The 20,442-nt window shown below is 41.6% G+C and overlaps 1 protein-coding gene across 1 annotated transcript in view; it reads right to left on the bottom strand.

Moving 5' to 3' along the window:
* The window catches only part of Polr3g (RNA polymerase III subunit G), a 33,205-nt gene continuing 12,763 nt past the window's right edge, over positions 1-20,442 (bottom strand). Inside the window, exons 3-8 of the mRNA XM_059276238.1 lie at positions 19,248-19,377; positions 12,002-12,061; positions 9,378-9,428; positions 8,455-8,537; positions 3,197-3,346; positions 1-171 (exon numbers count right to left, since the gene is read on the bottom strand). Of these exons, the coding sequence (XP_059132221.1) occupies positions 85-171; positions 3,197-3,346; positions 8,455-8,537; positions 9,378-9,428; positions 12,002-12,061; positions 19,248-19,377 (561 nt within the window). The 3' untranslated portion in view covers positions 1-84. The remainder of the gene's footprint in view (positions 172-3,196; positions 3,347-8,454; positions 8,538-9,377; positions 9,429-12,001; positions 12,062-19,247; positions 19,378-20,442) is intronic.

Below are 20,442 nucleotides of genomic sequence, written 5' to 3'. Positions count from 1 at the left end.
TATGGACTTAATCCTTATCAGAAATAAAGTAAGCTGATCCAAATGCTTGAAGCTGTATGAACAAGAGAGAGAGAAAGTCCATGGCTAGTAGGTCGCTTCATCCATGTTATCATCACTGTCTGCACCAAAATCATCTCCATCTTCGAAGTAGGAGTTAATGTAGTCATTTTCCTAAGAGAAAAGATATATTCCTTAGTCAATAAAGTGAATTAGCCACATTTAAGAATACAATACAAAAATAACATCCCTTTAATTTATAAATACCAAATTGAAGTGAGAAAAGAAAACAGAGAAGACTTGAATAGGAAGCCTTTGCTTGTGAGTGCTCTCCTTTTAAAAAGCAGTTTTCTCACTTTTCTACTTCTGCCTCTCTCTTTAAGTACCATTTTCACAGTGCTCAGGTGCAAACCAGCCAAGAGAACAGAGAGGGCCAGGCTTCCATTGCAGCAGGACTGTCTGGGGGCAGCACCGTCCCAGCAGGACTGTCCCAGAAGGACTGTCCGGGGCAGCAGCATCCCAGAAGGACTGTCTGGGGCAGCACCATCCCAGCACGACTGTCCGGGGCAGCAGCATCCCAGAAGGACTGTCTGGGGCAGCACCGTCCCAGCAGGACTGTCCCAGCAGGACTGTCCGGGGCAGCAGCATCCCAGAAGGACTGTCTGGGGCAGCACCGTCCCAGCAGGACTGTCCGGGGCAGCAGCATCCCAGCACGACTGTCTGGGGCAGCACCATCCCAGCATGACTGTCCGGGGCAGCAGCATCCCAGCAGGACTGTCCCGGGCAGCACAGTCCCAGCAGGACTGTCCCGGGCAGCAGCATCCCACAGCAGGACTCTCTGGGGCAGCAGCATCCCAGCAGGACTGTCCCGGGCAGCACAGTCCCAGCAGGACTGTCCAGGGCAGCACTCCTTGGTGGAGCGATTCAGGCTTTTAGGAGCTGAAACACTGATCGTTTATTCCACCAATGGAAAATAGGTTTCTTGGTGGTCAATAGCCTTGACATTGCATCAGAACCAGTGCAAGGCAACAACAGAGGGACTTTCATTTCCTATCAAAATACAATCTCCTTCCAACCTCAACCTACGGGAAACCACATTACATTCTTCTACATTCCTCTCAGCTTCTGGCAATGTTTCAGTTGTAGCCAAGTAAGGCTACCGTGGCGGGAAATGAGTCAAAAGATATGTGTGCCTTCTATCAAAACTTCACAAATCCATTTGAACACAGATGAAGACGTCTCAGCCAGTTGCAGTGTGTGGGTTCTATATGGATTGTAATAAAGATTTTTATCAAGAAAATTTAAACGTGGTTAGATACTGGATCATATGGAGTGCAATGATTCTGTGATGCTAAAGAGCCCTTAGGTTTGTGTCCACACTGAGACACATAGGGACTAAATGAACAGGGCAGTGCTAAGGGCTTGTCTTACTATGACCCAGGGTAGACTGGGGGATGGAGGACAATGATGGACAGGCAGGGATCTGCTGTACATACGGAAAAAAAATCACTGGAAGATTAGCTATGCCGTGAAGGAGGACGGTGGCTCATACCTGTAATCCCTGAGAGGACTCAAGGGAAGAGCTGCAGACTCCAAGGCCAGCCTGGGCTACATATACAGTGAGACCCTCTCTCAATCCTGACCCTACCCAAAATCTCCACATCTTTACTATTTACAGTGGAAACAGATGGCAATCTCAAAAGAAAGCTTTCTGAATCCCAGCTTCATCTTATAGGTTTTCTTTTTAAACATCTAGAATGTATATGTATATTTGTGTATTTTATAATAAATACTTTGTCTTCCCTAAATTCTGCAAGTCTATCCCTTTGTAGCGCCATGAAGTTGTCCTAGCTTCTGATACCAAGAATTCCAAAAATGTCCAGAAACCAAGCTGAGGCCTGAGGCCTTGGTACCAGGGGTGGGCTCACTGGCAGAGCATGCAAATGAAGCCACCTAGTAAACCAGGCCTTGGCTCCCTGTGTGTAAGGAAATATAATCAAATGAACTCACACACAAAGCAAGGAAGAGAAACCCACCCTGGCATTCCCAATCAAGCAAGTAGCACTTGTCTTTTAGACATGAGTACTTATTCTAAGTATGTTTAGTGACTCAAATGTTCACACTGAGATGTTAGCAATCTTGATGCAGGCATGTTTGGAGAGCCTACTGAGACCAACGGCCTGAGTGATCTCTAGATCTTACAAGTTATCTTACTTTGTTGTGGGACACAGGGGTTCAGGCTGACCTTAAACTCCTGATCCTCCCGACTCCATCTCCCAAATACTGAAATTAGGAGCACGTGCCTGGTTTGTGCTTTATAGCATCCTGTTCTACACCACAGAATTATTCACTGTATTATAACTATTGCCTTTCTTGTTTGTCTCCTCTGTAGAATAATCTCCATGAGGGGAGAGTTATCTCTTATCCTCGTAGTCTCGTGGTCAAGCAGAAATCAAGCATACACTTCAAAGTAAAAATCACTGTATGCTAAGCGACAAAGAAAAAGGAGCCAGTTGATGTGAAGTGACCATGGGCAAGGACGCCAGCAACTGGAGAGATTCAGTACATTACATACAGAGTCCTGAAGAACGCTAATACTCCAAAGAGCAGAAAGAAGAGAATGACGGACAGCACAAAAAGGGGCAAGAAACAGAAGAAAAACGAGACGCCCCGTATCTAAAAACGAAGAGAAGAAAAACGAGACGCCCTGTATCTAAAAATGAAGCGAAGCAACCAAGTTTACCAACACTCGGGCAGCCGTCACCCTGCGTCTGTCCACGGGAACTTGGGAATTTGAGACATGATGGCCCTGCAGGGATTTCCTTCTAGACGTGTGTGCCTAAGCCCTTTAGAACCTCAACTGCTCCCTTACACGTTTATGTTGGTAGTATGAACGGCACTGTTCTCACCAGCTTTCTTGAGTCCTGACCTGCAAAAACTGTCACTCGAGTTACTTTTATCTCCCGGTTTGAATTTGGTATTATTATCCTTATACATCGAGCAGCCAATGCCGGTGGTAAGGACGGGTTTCTGTTTTGGTGACAGGGTCTTACCATGCAGCCCCAGCTCCCCAAACCCCTCCTGCCTCATTCTTGAGTTGCTAGGATTACGGGCACGGTTTTGTTCGCTGACTGACATCACAGACGTAGATAATCTCTGAGGTTGGTTAGCAGCTCTCTTACGGTCCTCAGACTGTTACCTCCTCTTGTTCCTCTTCATCGTACTCCTCTTGCTCTGCGTCATCGTCGTCGTTGTCTTCTCCATCGCCATCTTTGTTTTTCTCTTTGCTCCCTTCCTTCTCTTCAATTTCTTCATCCGATCTCTCACCGTCCCCTCGCTGTTCTAATTCCTGGTGAAGTGAGACCCATTAATTCCCATGGGAACGACTATTCTCACATATAACACACCCAGCAGCCCAAAGAGAAGAGTTATGGGTCATTTTAGGTCAACGGACATGCCCGCCAGCCTCCCGCCTCGGAAACTGAGTGTGCTCAGGGACAGGTGGGCCACCACGCTGTCACGGCCCTGCCCACTCTTCACCTTTGTTCCTTAATCACTGGGCCCTGCTGACCTAGGGTTGGAATTCTAATCCACAATGCTTTCTTGTCATGATTCCTATCCTCCCTCCTCCTAAAACGTGTACATGATTTAGTCTATCCCCTTCCCATCTCCTTTGTCTTTCATTACTTCCCATGCCCAAGAATTTCTGCTTCAGGATACATCTGGAAGGTTGTGAAAGAGGGATTAAAACACACGTCACTGAAGACACCAGCCATTATGAGCAATTCTAGAAATAAGGAAGAGAAATGGAGTTGGGAAGCCTGGACTGCCGGATGGTTCTTGAAAAGTCACCAAGCTGCCACCTCACAATTCTAACTTTATAAATGCCCCAGTACCGCCATTTTTTTCACCCGACGAAGGTGACCCACTTTTGTTACCGTCACTATCAGTTCACTAAGTTGGACAACCCTCACTTTACATAAGGGACAGAATTTCACAGGGTTCCTGTGAGACGGGCCCAATAATCATTTTGCATCATAATTAAGGCTTCACAAGAGCTAATTTCTGATTGGTCTTAACACAGTAATTAGAAGAGTAATTAATAAATTGATGTGTAGGACACCCCATCACTAAGACTTCGTCGATTATTCATGAACAGAAGACATATTTTACATACAGAGAAACTACAACTTAGCTCTTCTTTAACTCCCTAAATACTTACTTTAAAATTTCTTTTAATTCCAATTTGAAATGAAGAAAGGCAAAGGCAAAGAAAAGACCACACTGAACAGACCCAATTTAAATGAATTAATTTTGAATGTCTATGTGTGTGTGAATGCACGTGGGCATATTAATGTGTTCATGTGTGTGGACATGCCTGTGGAGACTGGAAACTGACATTGGATATCTTCCTCAGTCCACTCCATTTAATTGATTGAAACAGGTTCTGGCTAGTTGTGCCAGCCCTCTGCTTGCCTTAGGGATCCCTTCTCTGTCTCCCAGGCGCTGGGACCACAGGTAGCTGCCAGGCCCACCCGGCTTGCACGTGCATGCCTGGAGCTCAAGTCATGCCTGCACAGGAAATGCTTTATCTACCGAGCCATCTCTCAAGCTCATAACTCTCCATTTTAAAATAAATTTCAAGCTATCTTGCCGGCAATTCACTTCACTCAGGCAGAACAAATTAAAACCAAGACGACCACACTCACAGGATGGTTTACTCTGATAACAAACCTTGTATTGCCTTGGCAGTTATTACAATGATATCAAGTGTACAGTTTCCCAACTGGCAGTCTTCTTGGAAAATTCCAAGTGAACAAAATTTTCACCAACCCTTTGAAACATCTGAGAAACACACATACACATATGATGCTATACTAATATTAATTAATATATGGTATTGTGTCTGTCCTATTTTAACTAGATCATAAGTAACAAAGCCTACAGCTAAATTCAATCATAATGGAGGTGGAATGCTCTATTTATTTTACTTTGTGAAAAGTATATTCTGTTGTCTGAAAAAAAAGGCCACTAATTATTTTACAATTAGAAACAAAATTGTTTTATAAAAACAAAAACAAACCTATATTTTTGAAAGTACAGCATCATTCAATGTGCTGTAAGGACCAGAGAATCTGCATTTCCATTGCTGCCAAATCAAACAGCTTTAAGCAAAGAGCCTCATCTTTATCTTTATCACATACACCCAAGTCAAACACATAAAGTACTTCAGCGAACTGAGTTAGAAGAGGTATCTGACTTTTACTATGGTCAAGGACACATACTGAGTCATTACGTCATTTTTTTTCAACAAGCTAACAGCTCCCACTTAGTAGCCTCCGTTTTCTCTTCTGTGAGATTTTATTACTTAGGCTTACTCTATAGGTTTAAGGAGAAAAGGATCGATATAACATAGATCTCTTGAAAACAGTTAAGATGCAGACCCAGAACAGGTCTTCTAGCTCAGACACCATGTACGCAAGGAGCCTCCCTGGTGTGATGCAGAAATAAGGCGTGTGTCTCACTTTGCTGCCACAGGATTGCATGTAAGACTTGAGACTCATGCTGCTTGCTACCTCCATCCAGAGATGCTGTAATAATAAAATGTGACGCTGCTTTTATTGGTGACAACCAGAAACAACCATTGCTCTGTTACAACTGTAAACACACTAAGATCTCTCTGTTTAGAATGTTCTGGAAAAGGTGATAAATGTAAGCAACAAGGAAGCAGTTTGTCCTGAGGAGAAACCACAGCCAAAAAACACTGCAGCACTTTACGTGCATCTTACAGAACTCCAAACGTTACGGGCAGGCAGGGTTTGTGGTCCATAAATTCCACCTCATTTAACCTGACAGTCATTACTATTCCGTCATTGATCTTCCAGATTTTATATTTTAGACATATTATCATCTAGCTCAACTACTGTACAAAACTAAAACAGTAAAACTAGCAGCTTTCCACCCAGTCGATGTGCCAAAGAGGTCGGCAGGAGCATACGTGAAACCGCTGAGTTTCTCCTGTAAGGAATCAGACAACCTACCTGTCTGCCACGTACATGCTCTTCAGGACAGAGTGTTCATAAAGAGCTCATCAAATTGCCTGGCCTGTACAAGTCCTCAGTAAGTGTCGCTGTAATTACCACCATCATCAATGCAAATACAAGGGAGTACACGGTATATGGATATCAATGCGGTGATCATCAACTGTTTATACAATACATAAAATAATTGGCCCAACAGCTCTACCTCTAAAACTACTCATGTGAAAGGACACACTTATTATAAAGTCACAGCATTACTTATAATAGCAAAACATTAGAAGAAACAGTATTCTCAGTAGAGGATTAACGAAGTTATTAAACAACTATGGTTCATTCTAACAGGGCTGCAAAGAAGGAATGAGGGAGCTCTGTACAGTTGGCTATGGAACCACGTTCATGACATTTTACTAAGTAATAAAATGGAAATGCAGAAGTGTGACACACTATCTTTGTTACTAAAAGGGGGAACTCAGGCTGGGTACTTGGCTCAGCATTTAAGAGCCCCGTCGTTCTATCTAGCAGAGGACCCAGGTTTCATAACTCCGGTCCCAGGGGATCTTAACCCTGCTTCTGATGTCCACAGACACCAGGCACTCATGTGATACACATATATACATGCAGCCAAAACACTCAGACACATAAAGTATTTCTGAAAGGATATATAAGAAATGCGTACTTTTGGAGTTAACAACAATAAAGAGTATGGGCAAGAATGAGAGAACATATTTTTAAGATACTAACCTAAATTTTGGTTACTTTGCTTAATGCTAGAAAAATAAGTTCCACAGAATACCAGCTTTGCCTCAATAGAGTCTTCTCTATCTACTGCAAAGCACTGGGGGGAGGGGGGCAGAACATGTACATCGACTAAGGGAGAAAGAGGACTTTTCTAAAGAATTCCATTTCATTATGCCAGTGGTTCATGGATCTCTGCCCTCCCCCACGCCCCACTGGAATACAAGGGCAGTTAAGGATACAGTAAAAAGAAGGCCTGGGATTGTGGGTGGTGCTTAAAAAGGAAGAAGAAAAGAAAAGGCAGCACAGGAGAGACAGTAAGACAAGTGCCCATGTGTGCTCCACCACAGAGGGAGCGCTCCTCTACACCTAACTGGCCTCTCCTCTGCCGACTCCCCATTATTAAAGAGAGAAGGCTGAAAGGTAAAGGAAGAAGTATGGCCTTTTATTGAGAGCCACTGGTAGCAAAAGTCCATGGAGTATACAGCAGTGACAACTAGAGTTCAGAAGGTCAACCTATTGGAACTAAGGGTTCTGTTAGAGGAAAGCATCACACAAGGCGTTATGGAATTACTGCCTTTTGAATGAACTGGCTGTCTCTATCGTAAACTTCTTTTGCAATAACAGCTATGATTCTCCCCATTTACCATGCATTTCCATGTTATGCGTACATATAATCTCACGATTGCATCTCAATCTTGGGCACAACTTTCCCTATACATTTGGGGTAATTGGATAACTGTCCCCAGCTGTGTTTATTTTTATTAACATAAATCTGGTCAGGGCCATTCTCCAGACAAAAGTATTTCAGCAAAGATACCTTTTTCCAAGGACAAAACTGCACATAGATAAACATTAGCTCATCACACCCACAGATAGAGAAAAAGAACCACTAACAATTAAATCCTAAACTCCTTACCTTCACCCTGGGTTATTTACATAACACCCTAACTTAAGAGATTTACTGCTCACGTTCCTGGGATGATGTTTTAGCCACTTCCTAGTTACTGAGTTAAGGTAATTACTTCCCACTGACCCAAGGAGATTGTCAAGGCTGGGCAGGTGATAGGTGCCAAGCTTCTTTCTTGTGCAAACTAAGTTTTAATTCCTCCTCAGTCAGATGATATTCCTAGATTCCCTAATTGATTTTAGTCTTTAGTTGACCCTACCAGAGAACTCCCCTTCAGTCACTCCCCTTTTGGGTTGTAATTGGAAGCTGACATTTATTGCTTTAAGTGTTGATCCTTATCACCTCTCTCTATGACCCTGAAAACTTCAAGCCTCGCATTGCTTTACCAAAGAATTACTGTGTGAGTATATATACTGGTTCCCTCACAGCACTGGGAGGATTGATGGAGAAGAACAAAGATGAGGACGGAGATGGAAAGAACTAGATAGACATGAGAGAACAGCAGAAGGGACTGAGAGCAAGAGGGACCAAGAGGAGCTAAGAATGAGAACAGAAGAGAAACTGTGTGGATAGACTTGACTTAGAAGAATAAAGTGAATGGACTAAAGAACTCAGTGTGCTTAAGGTTCATTTTATATCCCTCAGATTAGAATCCTTAGTCATTGTGCATCTGTTCTGGACTCTGATAGAAGTCTCCTCAAGGTGGGCACTTGAGGGGAATTCGGTAGCCTTTGATATTTTTCCAGTTCATGTTTGTAATTATAATCTTACCTCAATTTTTTTCAACACATCTGCAGAATTAGTGAGTGAAGGACCTCTGTCTGCAGCTTTGGCCGTTTTGGATTTCGGATCCACTGCAACGAAACAACCAGCTGTTAACCGGAGGAACAGCCGGGTCCCCCGAGCTCTCCTCCTACCAGGCACCCACGTTATTTCGTAAATTAAGCTCCTCCCACAAAATCACCACACCTCACCGAGCTGGAAACAAATATAATCACTTCACACGATACTTTTAACGACTACAACCAGGTATATGTTAACCAAGTACTGAAACATCAGTCTCACAATTAATATCATTAGAGAGAAAATCTGCTCTAAGGTGATGTCAGACTGAAGTGCCAGAATAACAAGTAGAGGTCCTGCCAGGGCTTCTCCATCACGCCTCAGGGGAGTCCACGTAACCGAGGCAGTGCCTAGCAGCTGTGGAACGAACAGAGCTTGTGCTCGATGGGCAGGAGACCTGTCTTCACAGGGAAGATCAAAATGCTTTACTTGCCACCTCGCATACGCGAAAGGAAACGTTTCAACAGCTTTAGGACCTGTAATTGGTTTACTCTAAGCAAAATATTTCATTTTCGGGTTATTCTAAAACAGCAGGGAATAGAGGATTATTTCATATGAAGAATCTGCCAGTACCAACAAATTTTTATAAACTATAAATTTTTTTTTTCATGATGAAGAGGAATGGTCACAGTTCTTTGGCGAAATCAAACTGTCAATGAGATTAATTCAAGAAAATAGAAGGTTCAAAACGTCAATAGCAACCAAGCTCCAGTAAAATAATGCAAATGCCAGACATTATTCAGGAAAAAGATTCTACAATACTGAGGATAACTTCAGGCTGACTTCTGCATTGACAGAGTTTCAACAGTAATCGCTTCCACCCCAGACGACAGTCGAGTTGGTCAACGTACCTTTTTTGCGCTTTTTCCTTGGCATTATCTCTCTTGGAAGTCTTCTCCAGTCTGTGTGTACAAAAAGAAAGAGTAGAAAAGTCTTAGTTTCCTTGGTGGCTCTGGACCTAATTCAGGACACAATGGCAGCGGCTCATGCAAAGACTGCAACATCTCTTAGTGTCTGATTGTAGAGCCTGGAACCTAACAAACACAGAAAGGACGCACAGTAACACAGTGTCTCCTATAAAGAAAGAGAGCTCATCAAACTGCAATAAAAGAGAAATGTTGCAATACAGTGTCGTGGAAAGAAGTCTTCTGGAAATTCCTTATGGATGTCAAGATCAAGATGACAACCGTTTCTGTTAAATATTATTTGGCTACTTTGTATTTTGTAAGTTGTCTGTTGCTATATATTATGTAACAATTTTTTTCAAAAGTTAAGGGATGTAATCAAACCCAATATACATAACATAAAATAATTTCAATAATTGTTTGAAAAATTTCAATTAAAAGTATTAGTAGTTGTGATTATGTAAATTCTCTCCAATAAATGACTTTCAGTTGCATTAACTAAACAATTCCTTGAATTATTTACTTTCTTTTAATTTGTGGAGGGTTCTAGGAATTGAACTTGGGGTCTCATAGGGCCTCATATATGCTAGGCAAGCATTCTAAAATCCTTACCCCCATTTTTAGTTTTTAATAATACAGATAATATAAAACTGAAACTATGTAAATACAGATTGAAAGGGGCCAGAGAGATGGCTCGGTGGTGAGAGCACTTCCTGTTTTTCCAGAGGACCTGAGTTTAGTCTCCAGCTCCCATGCTAGAGGGCTACAGCCACATGTAACTCCAGCTCTAGGAGATCTGATGCCCTCTTCTGGCCTCCTAAGGCACCTATACACATGTGGTGTAAACACACACACACATACACATGTGCACACAACACAAACACATAAGTTAAAAAATTTGAAATATTCAAAAAAGATTTAAAGATATTGGCTGCTAATAAAGGAATGCCAGTGTTATTTGTGCAAACGTTCATCATTTTACCCGCAGTGATAAACTCTGCTTTGGATATATTTTAGTTTCAAAGTACTTAGATCACGAGAAAGCATGCAAATAGAACGACTTGGGAGAGGGCTGCAGCCTCATCCCACAGCTTAAGATCAACCAGGAAAAGCAGGCGCTCCTCCACCCTGGGAAAGTGATGATGTAGTTGATGACATCTGCACATTTTCCGAGGGCAGTTTCTATGAACATGGCTGTCAGAGGTACAAAAGGATGACAGGCTGACGGACAGCGCCGCTTCCAAGAGACCTGATGGTTATTCCGTTTCCGTTTACAAAATAAACTGGTTGGGTGATGCTTCCTCTAAAGCCGTCCTGTCGATTGTAATACTTCTGAATGCTAATACAAGCCGTCGGGTATGTTTCCATTAAAACAGTATGTGAGCAGCTAAAACTTACTGCCTATGTCTCCTCGAACAACAGAAAGACTCACGAGCTTGTTTAAAATATCCTTCAAGTTGGGCATTTACTTTCTCCTTAGAAAGTCTCAAATCCAGGGCTGGGGATGCACCTCAGTTGATAAGAGTATTCACATACCATGGAGAAACCCTAAATTCAACATCCAGCACCACATAGGACTGAGTGTGATAAAGCAGGCCAGTGGTGGACACAGAAGGGTCAAAGGTCAGCCTAGGATACACAAGACCCTGTCAACAAAACAGAGCAAAAGCCTAAAATCTAAAAGAATGGCCTGGTGTAGCAGCAGAGCACTACAGTCAGAGCACTCAGGAAGCTGAGGCAGGAGGATCAGGAGTTCTAGGCTGGCATGGATTATATAGGTTAAATAGTGTCTCATCAAACAAACAAGAAATATATATATATTATATATATAATGAGTGTATGTATACTACATATATAGCATGTATTTCATATGTATAACACATATATACATATATATGTATATGTGTGTGTGTGTGTATATATATATATATATATATATATATATATATATATATATATCAACTACAAAACACACTTCAAGACTTTTTTTGTTTTTTCCCGAGACAGGGTTCCTCTGTGTAGCTTTGGTGCCTTTCCTGGAACTCACTCTGTAGACCAGGCTGGCCTTGAACTCATGGAGATCCGCCTGCCTCTGCCTCCCGAGTGCTGGGATCAAAGGCGTGTGCCACCACTGCCAGGCCCAAGACATTGTTGTTACAGTATAAAAATCTTTTCTTAGTTTCCAAATTATTTTCATTACTAATTAATTACAGGAAGGAAAAGAAGACTCTACTTTCCTATAGTTTAAACAAAGAAAACACCTAAGAACCTAATATATTTTTTGTGGTATGTGACGGAGAAGGTGGTCTTTAAGAAGTACTTTAAGGGGCTGGAGAGATGGCTCAGAGGTTAAGAGCACTTGCTTCCCATCAAAAGTTCAGTTTCAAGCCACACCAGGGAGCTCACAACCACCCATGACTCCAGTGACACCAGCTCCAGGGGATCTCACTCCTTCTTCTGGCCTCATGGCACCCTCACAAACAGGGCATAGACACACATGAACACATACATAAATAAAACTAAGATGAAGCTTTTAAGAAAGTATTTTAACATGGCCTGCTTTACAGTACCTGGTATCCATTCTTCTTTGTATATCTTCATATATCTTTTACTATACCTTTCAATATCATCTAGGGAGGGAAAAAGAAAAAAAAAAGCACTCATCAGAAACATAGGAACATAAGCCATTCTTTAAAATAACTTAATCCCTAGATAACGTCTTTTATTCTCATATATTTCCTACATTTGTGTACAACGTATGTAACGGAACCAACGTTGACCAGCTCAGTCGGAGTAACACTGTTTCAAATACAGCAAGAGCAAGGGTGGGCTAACAGAAACACCAGCCTTGAACCTGTCTCAGAATGAGACAGCCCGCCTAGCCTGTGAGGACATCCCAAAGGTTCAGAGTCAGGAAGCCACCTCCACACTAAGGTAGAGAGATCTACTCAGGGTTTTCCATGTTCTTGTGCAACTAGCCTCCAGCCTCTGATCTTTTAACTCAGTCTAACTGTGGTATATCGATACCTTAGTGGACCGGAGGGCTGATGGCTCACCTCTAGCAGTTCATATACACATAATCAGTTTGTGAGGTTCCTCAACGGGCAACTTTTCACAACTGGGAAGAAGAACAGAGGGAGGGAAGCTGAGTGTGGTGACAGGTTACCTGTTTGGGGAATACAGTGTGTCAGCTGTAAGCCTTCTACAAACCACTGAAAGCTCTACAGATGTGGTGATGCGTGCACGCTACATACAGATAGCACCTGAACGCGCCAGGATCAGCAGAGCCATGGCTGTGTCTTGCTTCTAGTTTGTCAGCTTTGCCAGGCAACCCTGATAAAACCTTTGCCCTTCCCACAAGCAACACAACTCGGAAAACAGAACCAAAGCACAGACATTTGAAAGCATGGCTCACCGTGAAAGGGGCTCAGATAGCAATCGAATGACGCGTAATGACATACTGCTACACCCATAGATCAGTGCCGCACTCCGCCACCATCAGAGAGGCAATTCTTTTTTTTTTTTTTGGTTTTTTGAGACAGGGTTTCTTTGTGTAGCTTTGTGCCTTTCCTGGAACTTGCTTTGTAGACCAGGCTGGCCTCGAACTCACAGAGATCCACCTGCCTCTGCCTCCTGAGTGCTGGGATTAAAGGCGTGCACCACCACCACCCGGCCAGAGAGGCTCTTCTTGAAGTCAATAAATTAGCAGAGACCCATAACTGGACAATGTACAAATGGGAGACACACACACACACACACACACACACACACAGAGAAAGACAGACAGACAGACACACACACACACACACACACACAGAGACAGACAGACAGACACACACACACAGACAGACAGACAGACAGACAGACACACACAGAGACAGACAGACAGACACACACACACACAGACAGACAGACAGACACACACACACACACACAGACACAGACAGACACACACACACACACACACAGACAGACACAGACACACACACACACACACACACACACACACACACACACACACACACCACACAGTGGAGCATTCAGTCCTGATGTCTTTGGCAAACTCCTCCCCTCAGTCTCAGATAAAGATAAGGAAAAGGAGGCAGGACAATTGGAAGAACCAGAGGTGACGGATGACTCCGAGCAAACAATATCTTCCAGACAGAACAGGACTGATGTACATACGAACTCACAGAGACTGAGGCAGCACACACAGGGTCTACACAGGTTCAAGACACATGGGGTTCCAGCCCAAGAGTGAAAAGTAGACACAGGATCCCAGCCCTAACCAAGAAAATGTTTGTAATTGCTACCCACCGGCAAAGGGAGAGTTTTCTCCTGTGGAGTCTCACTAGGTGTATCAACCACACTCCAAGGCAGGCCCACGCCCAGGAGTAGTTCGCCAAAACAAAATGGACTCATTGGTACTTTTGTGTGCTTACAGTTTGGTTTTAACATTTCGGTCTTAGTGATCTTTCATCTGTTATGATTTTTCTTTTTGTGTCTTTGTGGGAGTTTTTTGTTTGTTTCTTGTCTTTTTTTTGTTTTGGATTGGTTTGGTTTCTTGGTTGTGGAGGGGGTATGAGAGGGAGAAAGAGAAAGAACAAACTTGGGAAGGTAGAGAAGTAGGGAGGAGCTGGGAGGAGTTGGGGAAGAAGAAAACATAATCAAAATATATCGTAGAAAAATTTAATCTAAACAATCCAATTAAAAAATGGGGTACAGATCTAAACAGAAGTCTCAGTAGAAGAATCTCAAATGGCTGAGATACATTTAAAGAAATGTTCAACATCCTTAGCCATCAGGGGAAATGCAAATTAACACAACTCTAAGATACCATCTTACACCAGTCAGAATGGCTAAGATCAAAAACACTGCTGGGCGGTGGTGGCGCACGCCTTTAATCCCAGAACTTGGGAGGCAGAGCCAGGTGGATCTCTGTGAGTTCGAGGCCAGCCTGGACTACCAAGTGAGTTCTAGGAAAGGCGCAAAGCTACACAGAGAAACCTTGTCTCGAAAAACCAGAAAAAAAAAAAAAAAAAAAAGATCAAAAACACTGATATTGGAGAGGATGTAGAACAAGGGGAACACTCTTCAATCGCTGGTGGGAGTGCAAACTTGTACAGCCACTTTGGAAATTGGTATGGTAGTTTCTCAGGAAATTGGGAATCAATCTACCTCAAGACCCAGCTGTACCACTCTTGAGTATATACCCAAAGGATGCTCAATCATACCACAAGCACATTACTCAACTACGTTCATAGCAGCTTTATTCATAATAGCCAGAATCTGGAAACAACCTAGATGCCCCACAACCAAAAAATGGATAAAGAAAATGTGGTACATTTATTTACACAATGGAGTATTACTCAGCAGTTAAAAACAATGACATCAGAAAATTTGAAGGCAAATCATCCTGAGTGAAGTAACCCAGACCCAGAAAGACAAACATGGTACGTACTCATTCATAAACAGATATTAGCTGTACAGTAAAGGATAACCATGCTACAATCTATAGTCCCAGAGAAGCTAGGTAGCAATGAGGGCCTAAGCAGGGATGGGGACTCATAGATTTCCTTAGGAAGGGGAAATAGAAGAGATCTCCTGGGTAGAATTGGGGCAAGTGGGGATCTGGTTGAGGAGTAGATGAAGTAGGGGAGTACTGAAAGAGATGTCTTGATATGGGGGGCATTTTGGGGTCTGGCAGAAACCTAGTGCAAGGGAAACTCCCACAAATCTACAATGAGACCCCAGCTAAGACTCCTAGCAATAGCAGAGAGGGTGCCTGAACTGGCCATCTCCTGTAATCAGATTGGTGACTACTCTGTCATCATAGAGCCTTTATCCAGTAACTGATGGAAACAGATGCAGAGTCCACAGCCAAGCACTGGGCCAAAGAGCTCTTGGAGTCCAGTTGAAGAGAGGTAGGAAAAAGTTTATGAGCCGGGGGATGGGGTGGGGGGTGGGGGTGTCAAAGTCATTACAAGAGAACCCACAGAAACAACTAACCTGGGCTCATAGGAGCTCACTGACTCTGGGTGACAACTGTGTAGCTTGGTCCTTTCTCATGACTTCAGAATTCAAACACATATTTTAATGAGTTTAAATGTATTGCCTGTGGTTCTTTTCTCATGTTTACATCATCTAAATGATTCCAGATGGATTTCTGATAGATTCTGCAAAATCATCACCTGTATTTTTAGCTCTTATACTTCCATAATTAAAATTCAGTATTTAAAAAAAAAAAAAAACTTCATGAGGCCGGGGACGCAGCTTAGGGGTATGACACTTGCCCAGCATATGCAAGACCCAGAGTTTGTTCTTTAGTTTGTAAAACCTAAGACAAGTAAATGAATAAAATAAAATAAAATAAAATAAAATAAAATAAAATAAAATAAAATAAAATAAAAAACTGGCAGCCAGGCGGTGGTGGTGCACGCCTTTAATCCCAACACTCGGGAGGCAGAGGCAGGTGGATCTCTGAGTTTGAGGCTAGCCTGGTCTACAGAGTGAGTTCCAGGACAGCAAGGACTATTGCACAAAGAATCCTGTCTCAAAAAACCAACAAAATAAAACAAAACAAAACTTTGATGGCTCACACTTTTGCTGAATAGGAATGGCTTTATTGTCTCCTGTTTTTCTTTTTTTTTACATAAAATGACAAGCATGAGTGACCAGTAATTTTTAAAATTCTATATAATCTACTTCTGTTTGCTCACTGTCTCTGTCTTTGGTTTGGTTTCAGTATTTCTCCATTTACAAATCAGAGGATAAATTTCAGTGCATAAATATCAAAAAGAAAAAACAAGGTCACATGTATTTTAGCAAACAAGGTATCAAATTATTATAAATTTTCTGATGATATCCTTCTCAAAGATTTACTGCATAAGGAAGGCATACTTTCTTTTTAATTCCTAAGAATTAAATTTGTATATTCATTGATTTTTATATCTGAGACAATCCACCCAAGGTCTTGTCATCTGGGGACTCAGTCACTTTGATCATACACTTTGCCTACCATCAGGGGGCAAGAAGCTTCCACCCCTCTGTGCATTTATTTATTTATTCTGATTCATGACTAATTGTTGTAAAACAACAATTAGTTGTTTTACAACAATTACAAAAGAAAAAGATGTTGTAAAACATCTTCCTATGTGACTTTTCTTCCTTTGGCATTACAAAGAGAAAGCAAAATTTTGAATTCTCAATGTTATTCAATGAGTGTTAAAATAAAAAGATGAACGTTTCTGCAAACATTTCATATTTTCTTAAAAACTGATGTAAGTCAGATATGGTGGTGCATATCTTTAATTCCAGAACTTGGAAGGGAGAGGTAGGTAGAGTTCTGTGGGTTTGAGGCCATCTTGGTCAACACAGTAAGTTCCAAGGATATCAGAGATACATAGTGAGACCCTATTTCAAACAAACAAACATAACAAAATGCACAAAAATAATCTCTGATGTAATAGTTTGGTTGACATAAAAGGAAAACTAAGAGATGCATGCTGTGGGATAAACCTGTATACTGTGTAAATTACGCTGTGATTGGTTTAATAAAAAAGCAGACTGGCCAATAGCTAGACAGTATAAGGTTATGCTGGAAAACCAGACTTGGGCACTGGGAAGAAGGGCAGAGTCAGAGGAGACAGAGAGGAAACGGGGGAGGTGGGGGGACACACGACAAGATGAAAGAGAGGTAACGCCATGTGGCAGAATGTAGATAACAGAAATGGGTTAACTTAAATTATAAGAGCTAAATAGTAATAAACCTGAGCTATTGGCTGGGCATTTATAATTAATATTAAATCTCCACATCGGCTATTTGGGAACTGGCGGGTGGGAAAGAAAAGCCTGTCTACAGATGCACAGTATGCTGTATGACTCATGCCTTTGTCCAGCATGCCTATGTCACAGGTCAGTTATCAACGACAGTACCACAGTGCTGGTACACAGGGTTAGGTACTATCTGTGGTTCAGGCATCCTTTGTGGGTATGTCCTGGAACATATTACCCATGAATAGAGAGGAGGCTGCTGTGCTGTGTGTGTTCCTACACATACATATGAATGCATGCACCTTATTTAAAACTGTATTTGAACCACAGTGCTTTTTAAAACATACATCAGGAAAGAGGAACGGATAGGATGATGTGAAGAGTTTTTACTTCTATCAGTTTGGAAAATCCTACATATAAGAATTTTCATATGAGATTAAGCAAGTAAGCACATATCTTTTTATATTTTATTACATAGTTACTAAGGACAAAGTACTCCCTTGATCCTGATTCAAACCATTTACTCCCACAGACTAATAACCTGTTCCTAATGACTGTGGTAGTTTGAGTGATAGGCCCACGTGTTTGAAGGCTCGGTCTCCAGTTAGTGGAACTCTGCAAAGGATGAGGAGTTGTGGCCTAGCTGGAGGAGGAGGTGTGTCACTGGGGGTGGGATCTGAGGTTTCAAAAGCCCACTCCAGCTCTCCCTCTGCCTGCAACTTGCGGATCAGATGTGAACTCTCAGCTACTGCTCCAGCACCACGTCTGCCTGCCACCATACTGATCATGACCTAACTCTCTGAATCTGTAAGCAAACCCCCAAAATTAAATGTTTTCTCATAAAAGTTGCCTTGCTCCTGGTGTGTCTCCTCACAGGAATAGAATAGTAACTAAAACAATGACCCTACCTAAAACACTCACGTAACTGCTTGAATGAGCTGATACTTTTCAGTTAGACATGCATTTTAATAAACACATTCCATTAGCTCAACAAGTCTCCTATCTAAAGAAAAATCAGATTTTAATAGGATTAAAGTATACCATGTATGGTTGATTTTTAAAATAAAAATAGGTATTTATTAGTTCTTTTTAAAAAATATATAAAATTTTATTTTATTTTTAAAGCCAGACAAAAATATGCAACAGAATCAAGAAAGTAAAAAAAAAAAAAAACCCTCTATTATTGAGGTAAAATTAATCAAACCATTATATAAGCTCAAGCAGATAAGTCATCAAGATTAAACCTGTCCAACATGCTTGTTATAAACACATGTAATAACATCATCTATACACTTCCTTTTTGACGCAGCCAATGTATGTCTCTTAGAAAGAAAAAAAAAGAACAGCTTTAATACTAATGGCATGAGCTGATACTATACGAATTTCTCATGTTTTAATGATGCTGTTTTAAGAACTCAAAGATGTTATTGATCTCTCTAACAATCAATACATTTTTATTGTACTTAAGAACTGCTCATGAGAGGCTCACTTCCTTTAAAACCCCTTCCAACCGGGGACGGCCAAGCCTTCTCAAAGTGTAATTCTTCCTCTGCCTCAACATCAAGAATGAACACATACTTTATATTTTATGTCATCAGAATATAAGCGATAAACTGAAAATCAGGGTTTTTGATGTTTTTTAGCCTAAACTGTCAGCAATCAGGGCATCCAGTAAAAGGTTATGTACAGTGGCAATAATCACAGCACTGCATGGCTAAGAAAAAAAAATGGAAAAAGCACTCTATTCATCAGCAGGAAATTATGATAATTAGTGTTTTATCCACATAATGGAATAACATGACCATAAGGTTATATTTTCTAAGACTACTAAGAATATTTTAAAAGACTAATATATTATTGCATTATAAAGAGAAGATACAAAGTATTATGAGTAAGTTTGCAAAGAGAAACTCACAGAAGAGATACAATAAAATATGAATGTTTGTCCTTTTGACATTTCTGATAAGTAATTTTCTCAAGCTGGTTGCATACTCTGCTTCATCTGTTAGCACCAAGCTGCCTCACAAAGAGCCCAATACACACCTTGTTTCTCTTCAGGGGTCTCAATAAAATAAGGCATTCGCTTCACTGTCTCTCTCAGCTCCTGCTTCAAGGCCAGCATGTAATCCTCATCTTCTCCTGTTTTCAGGGGCACTGGCTTGTAATCTGTGTCCTAGTTACATTAAGAGACAAAGTCTGTTTAAATAAATTGAGAATTTGGGTATTTCTTTTATCCACATTCTAGACAATGATGCTTTTATGGAAAGACTATGCCTCATGAGTACCAAACTTGACAATCAACTCAAAAGCTACTGAGCTTCCAGACAGGTAAGGTTGCCTACTCCTGTAATCTCAGCACTTGGGAGGCTATGGCTCCCAACTCAAGGCTTCTAACTCAGGGCCATCCTGGGCTATAGAGTGAGTTCCAGGACAGCACAGGCTGCAATGTAAAACTGTGTCTAAAAATTTTAAAGGACATAAAATAATAAAGATGTTGAACTTCTATAATCTAACTTTTTAGCCCATTTCCTTCTTTACTCTCATTTTAGAGGTAGGAAAAAGATTCCACACATACAATATTTATATGCATGTGCTGTATGAATATATGATCATATGTGTATATTCATTAGGAAGTGGGCTCCCAGCATACATGGTAAAGATGCATATGGTTGGAGAGGGTACAGATACAGTATATTTCCAAAGGTGGGTTCTGAATCTACTTAGGCATTCAAAACTATTTCTTGAACAACTACTGTGTACTAGGCAACAGAACTTACATCCTGAGGATGTAGGTAGGAGAAGGAAGGTACTACAGAGGGAGAGGGAGGAAGGAGAGATAAATCACACCAAGGATGTGTACAAAAGCCATAGGGAACATTATTTATAAGCTTGTATATATGTGTGTTCATATATATAGTTTAAACAGAGTTACAGTATGCAGGATAATAATGCTCCCCACAAGAGCACTAGCCTAAAAAAATTCCAGTGTCATGTGTGGGTTGAGTCACTGGTCAGGGTGTCCAAGACACTCCAAAAACAATACAGGCTATTGCCACTGCCCCTCACTGCCTCCCACAGGCTATAGCCACTGCCCTTCACTGCCTCCCACAGGCTATCGCCACTGCCCCTCACTGCCTCCCACAGGCTATCGCCACTGCCCCTCACTGCCTCCCACAGGGAATAGCCACTGCCTCCCAGAGCTTTAAGGTGCTGAAGACACCACCTGGAAGCCCCCTCC

The sequence above is a fragment of the Peromyscus eremicus genome, chromosome 11 (genome assembly GCF_949786415.1).
Source record: "Peromyscus eremicus chromosome 11, PerEre_H2_v1, whole genome shotgun sequence".
In the NCBI taxonomy this organism is placed as follows: Eukaryota; Metazoa; Chordata; class Mammalia; order Rodentia; family Cricetidae; genus Peromyscus; species Peromyscus eremicus.
The sequence above is the reverse complement of the archived record's forward strand: the minus strand, read 5'-3'. Positions and strand labels throughout refer to the sequence as shown.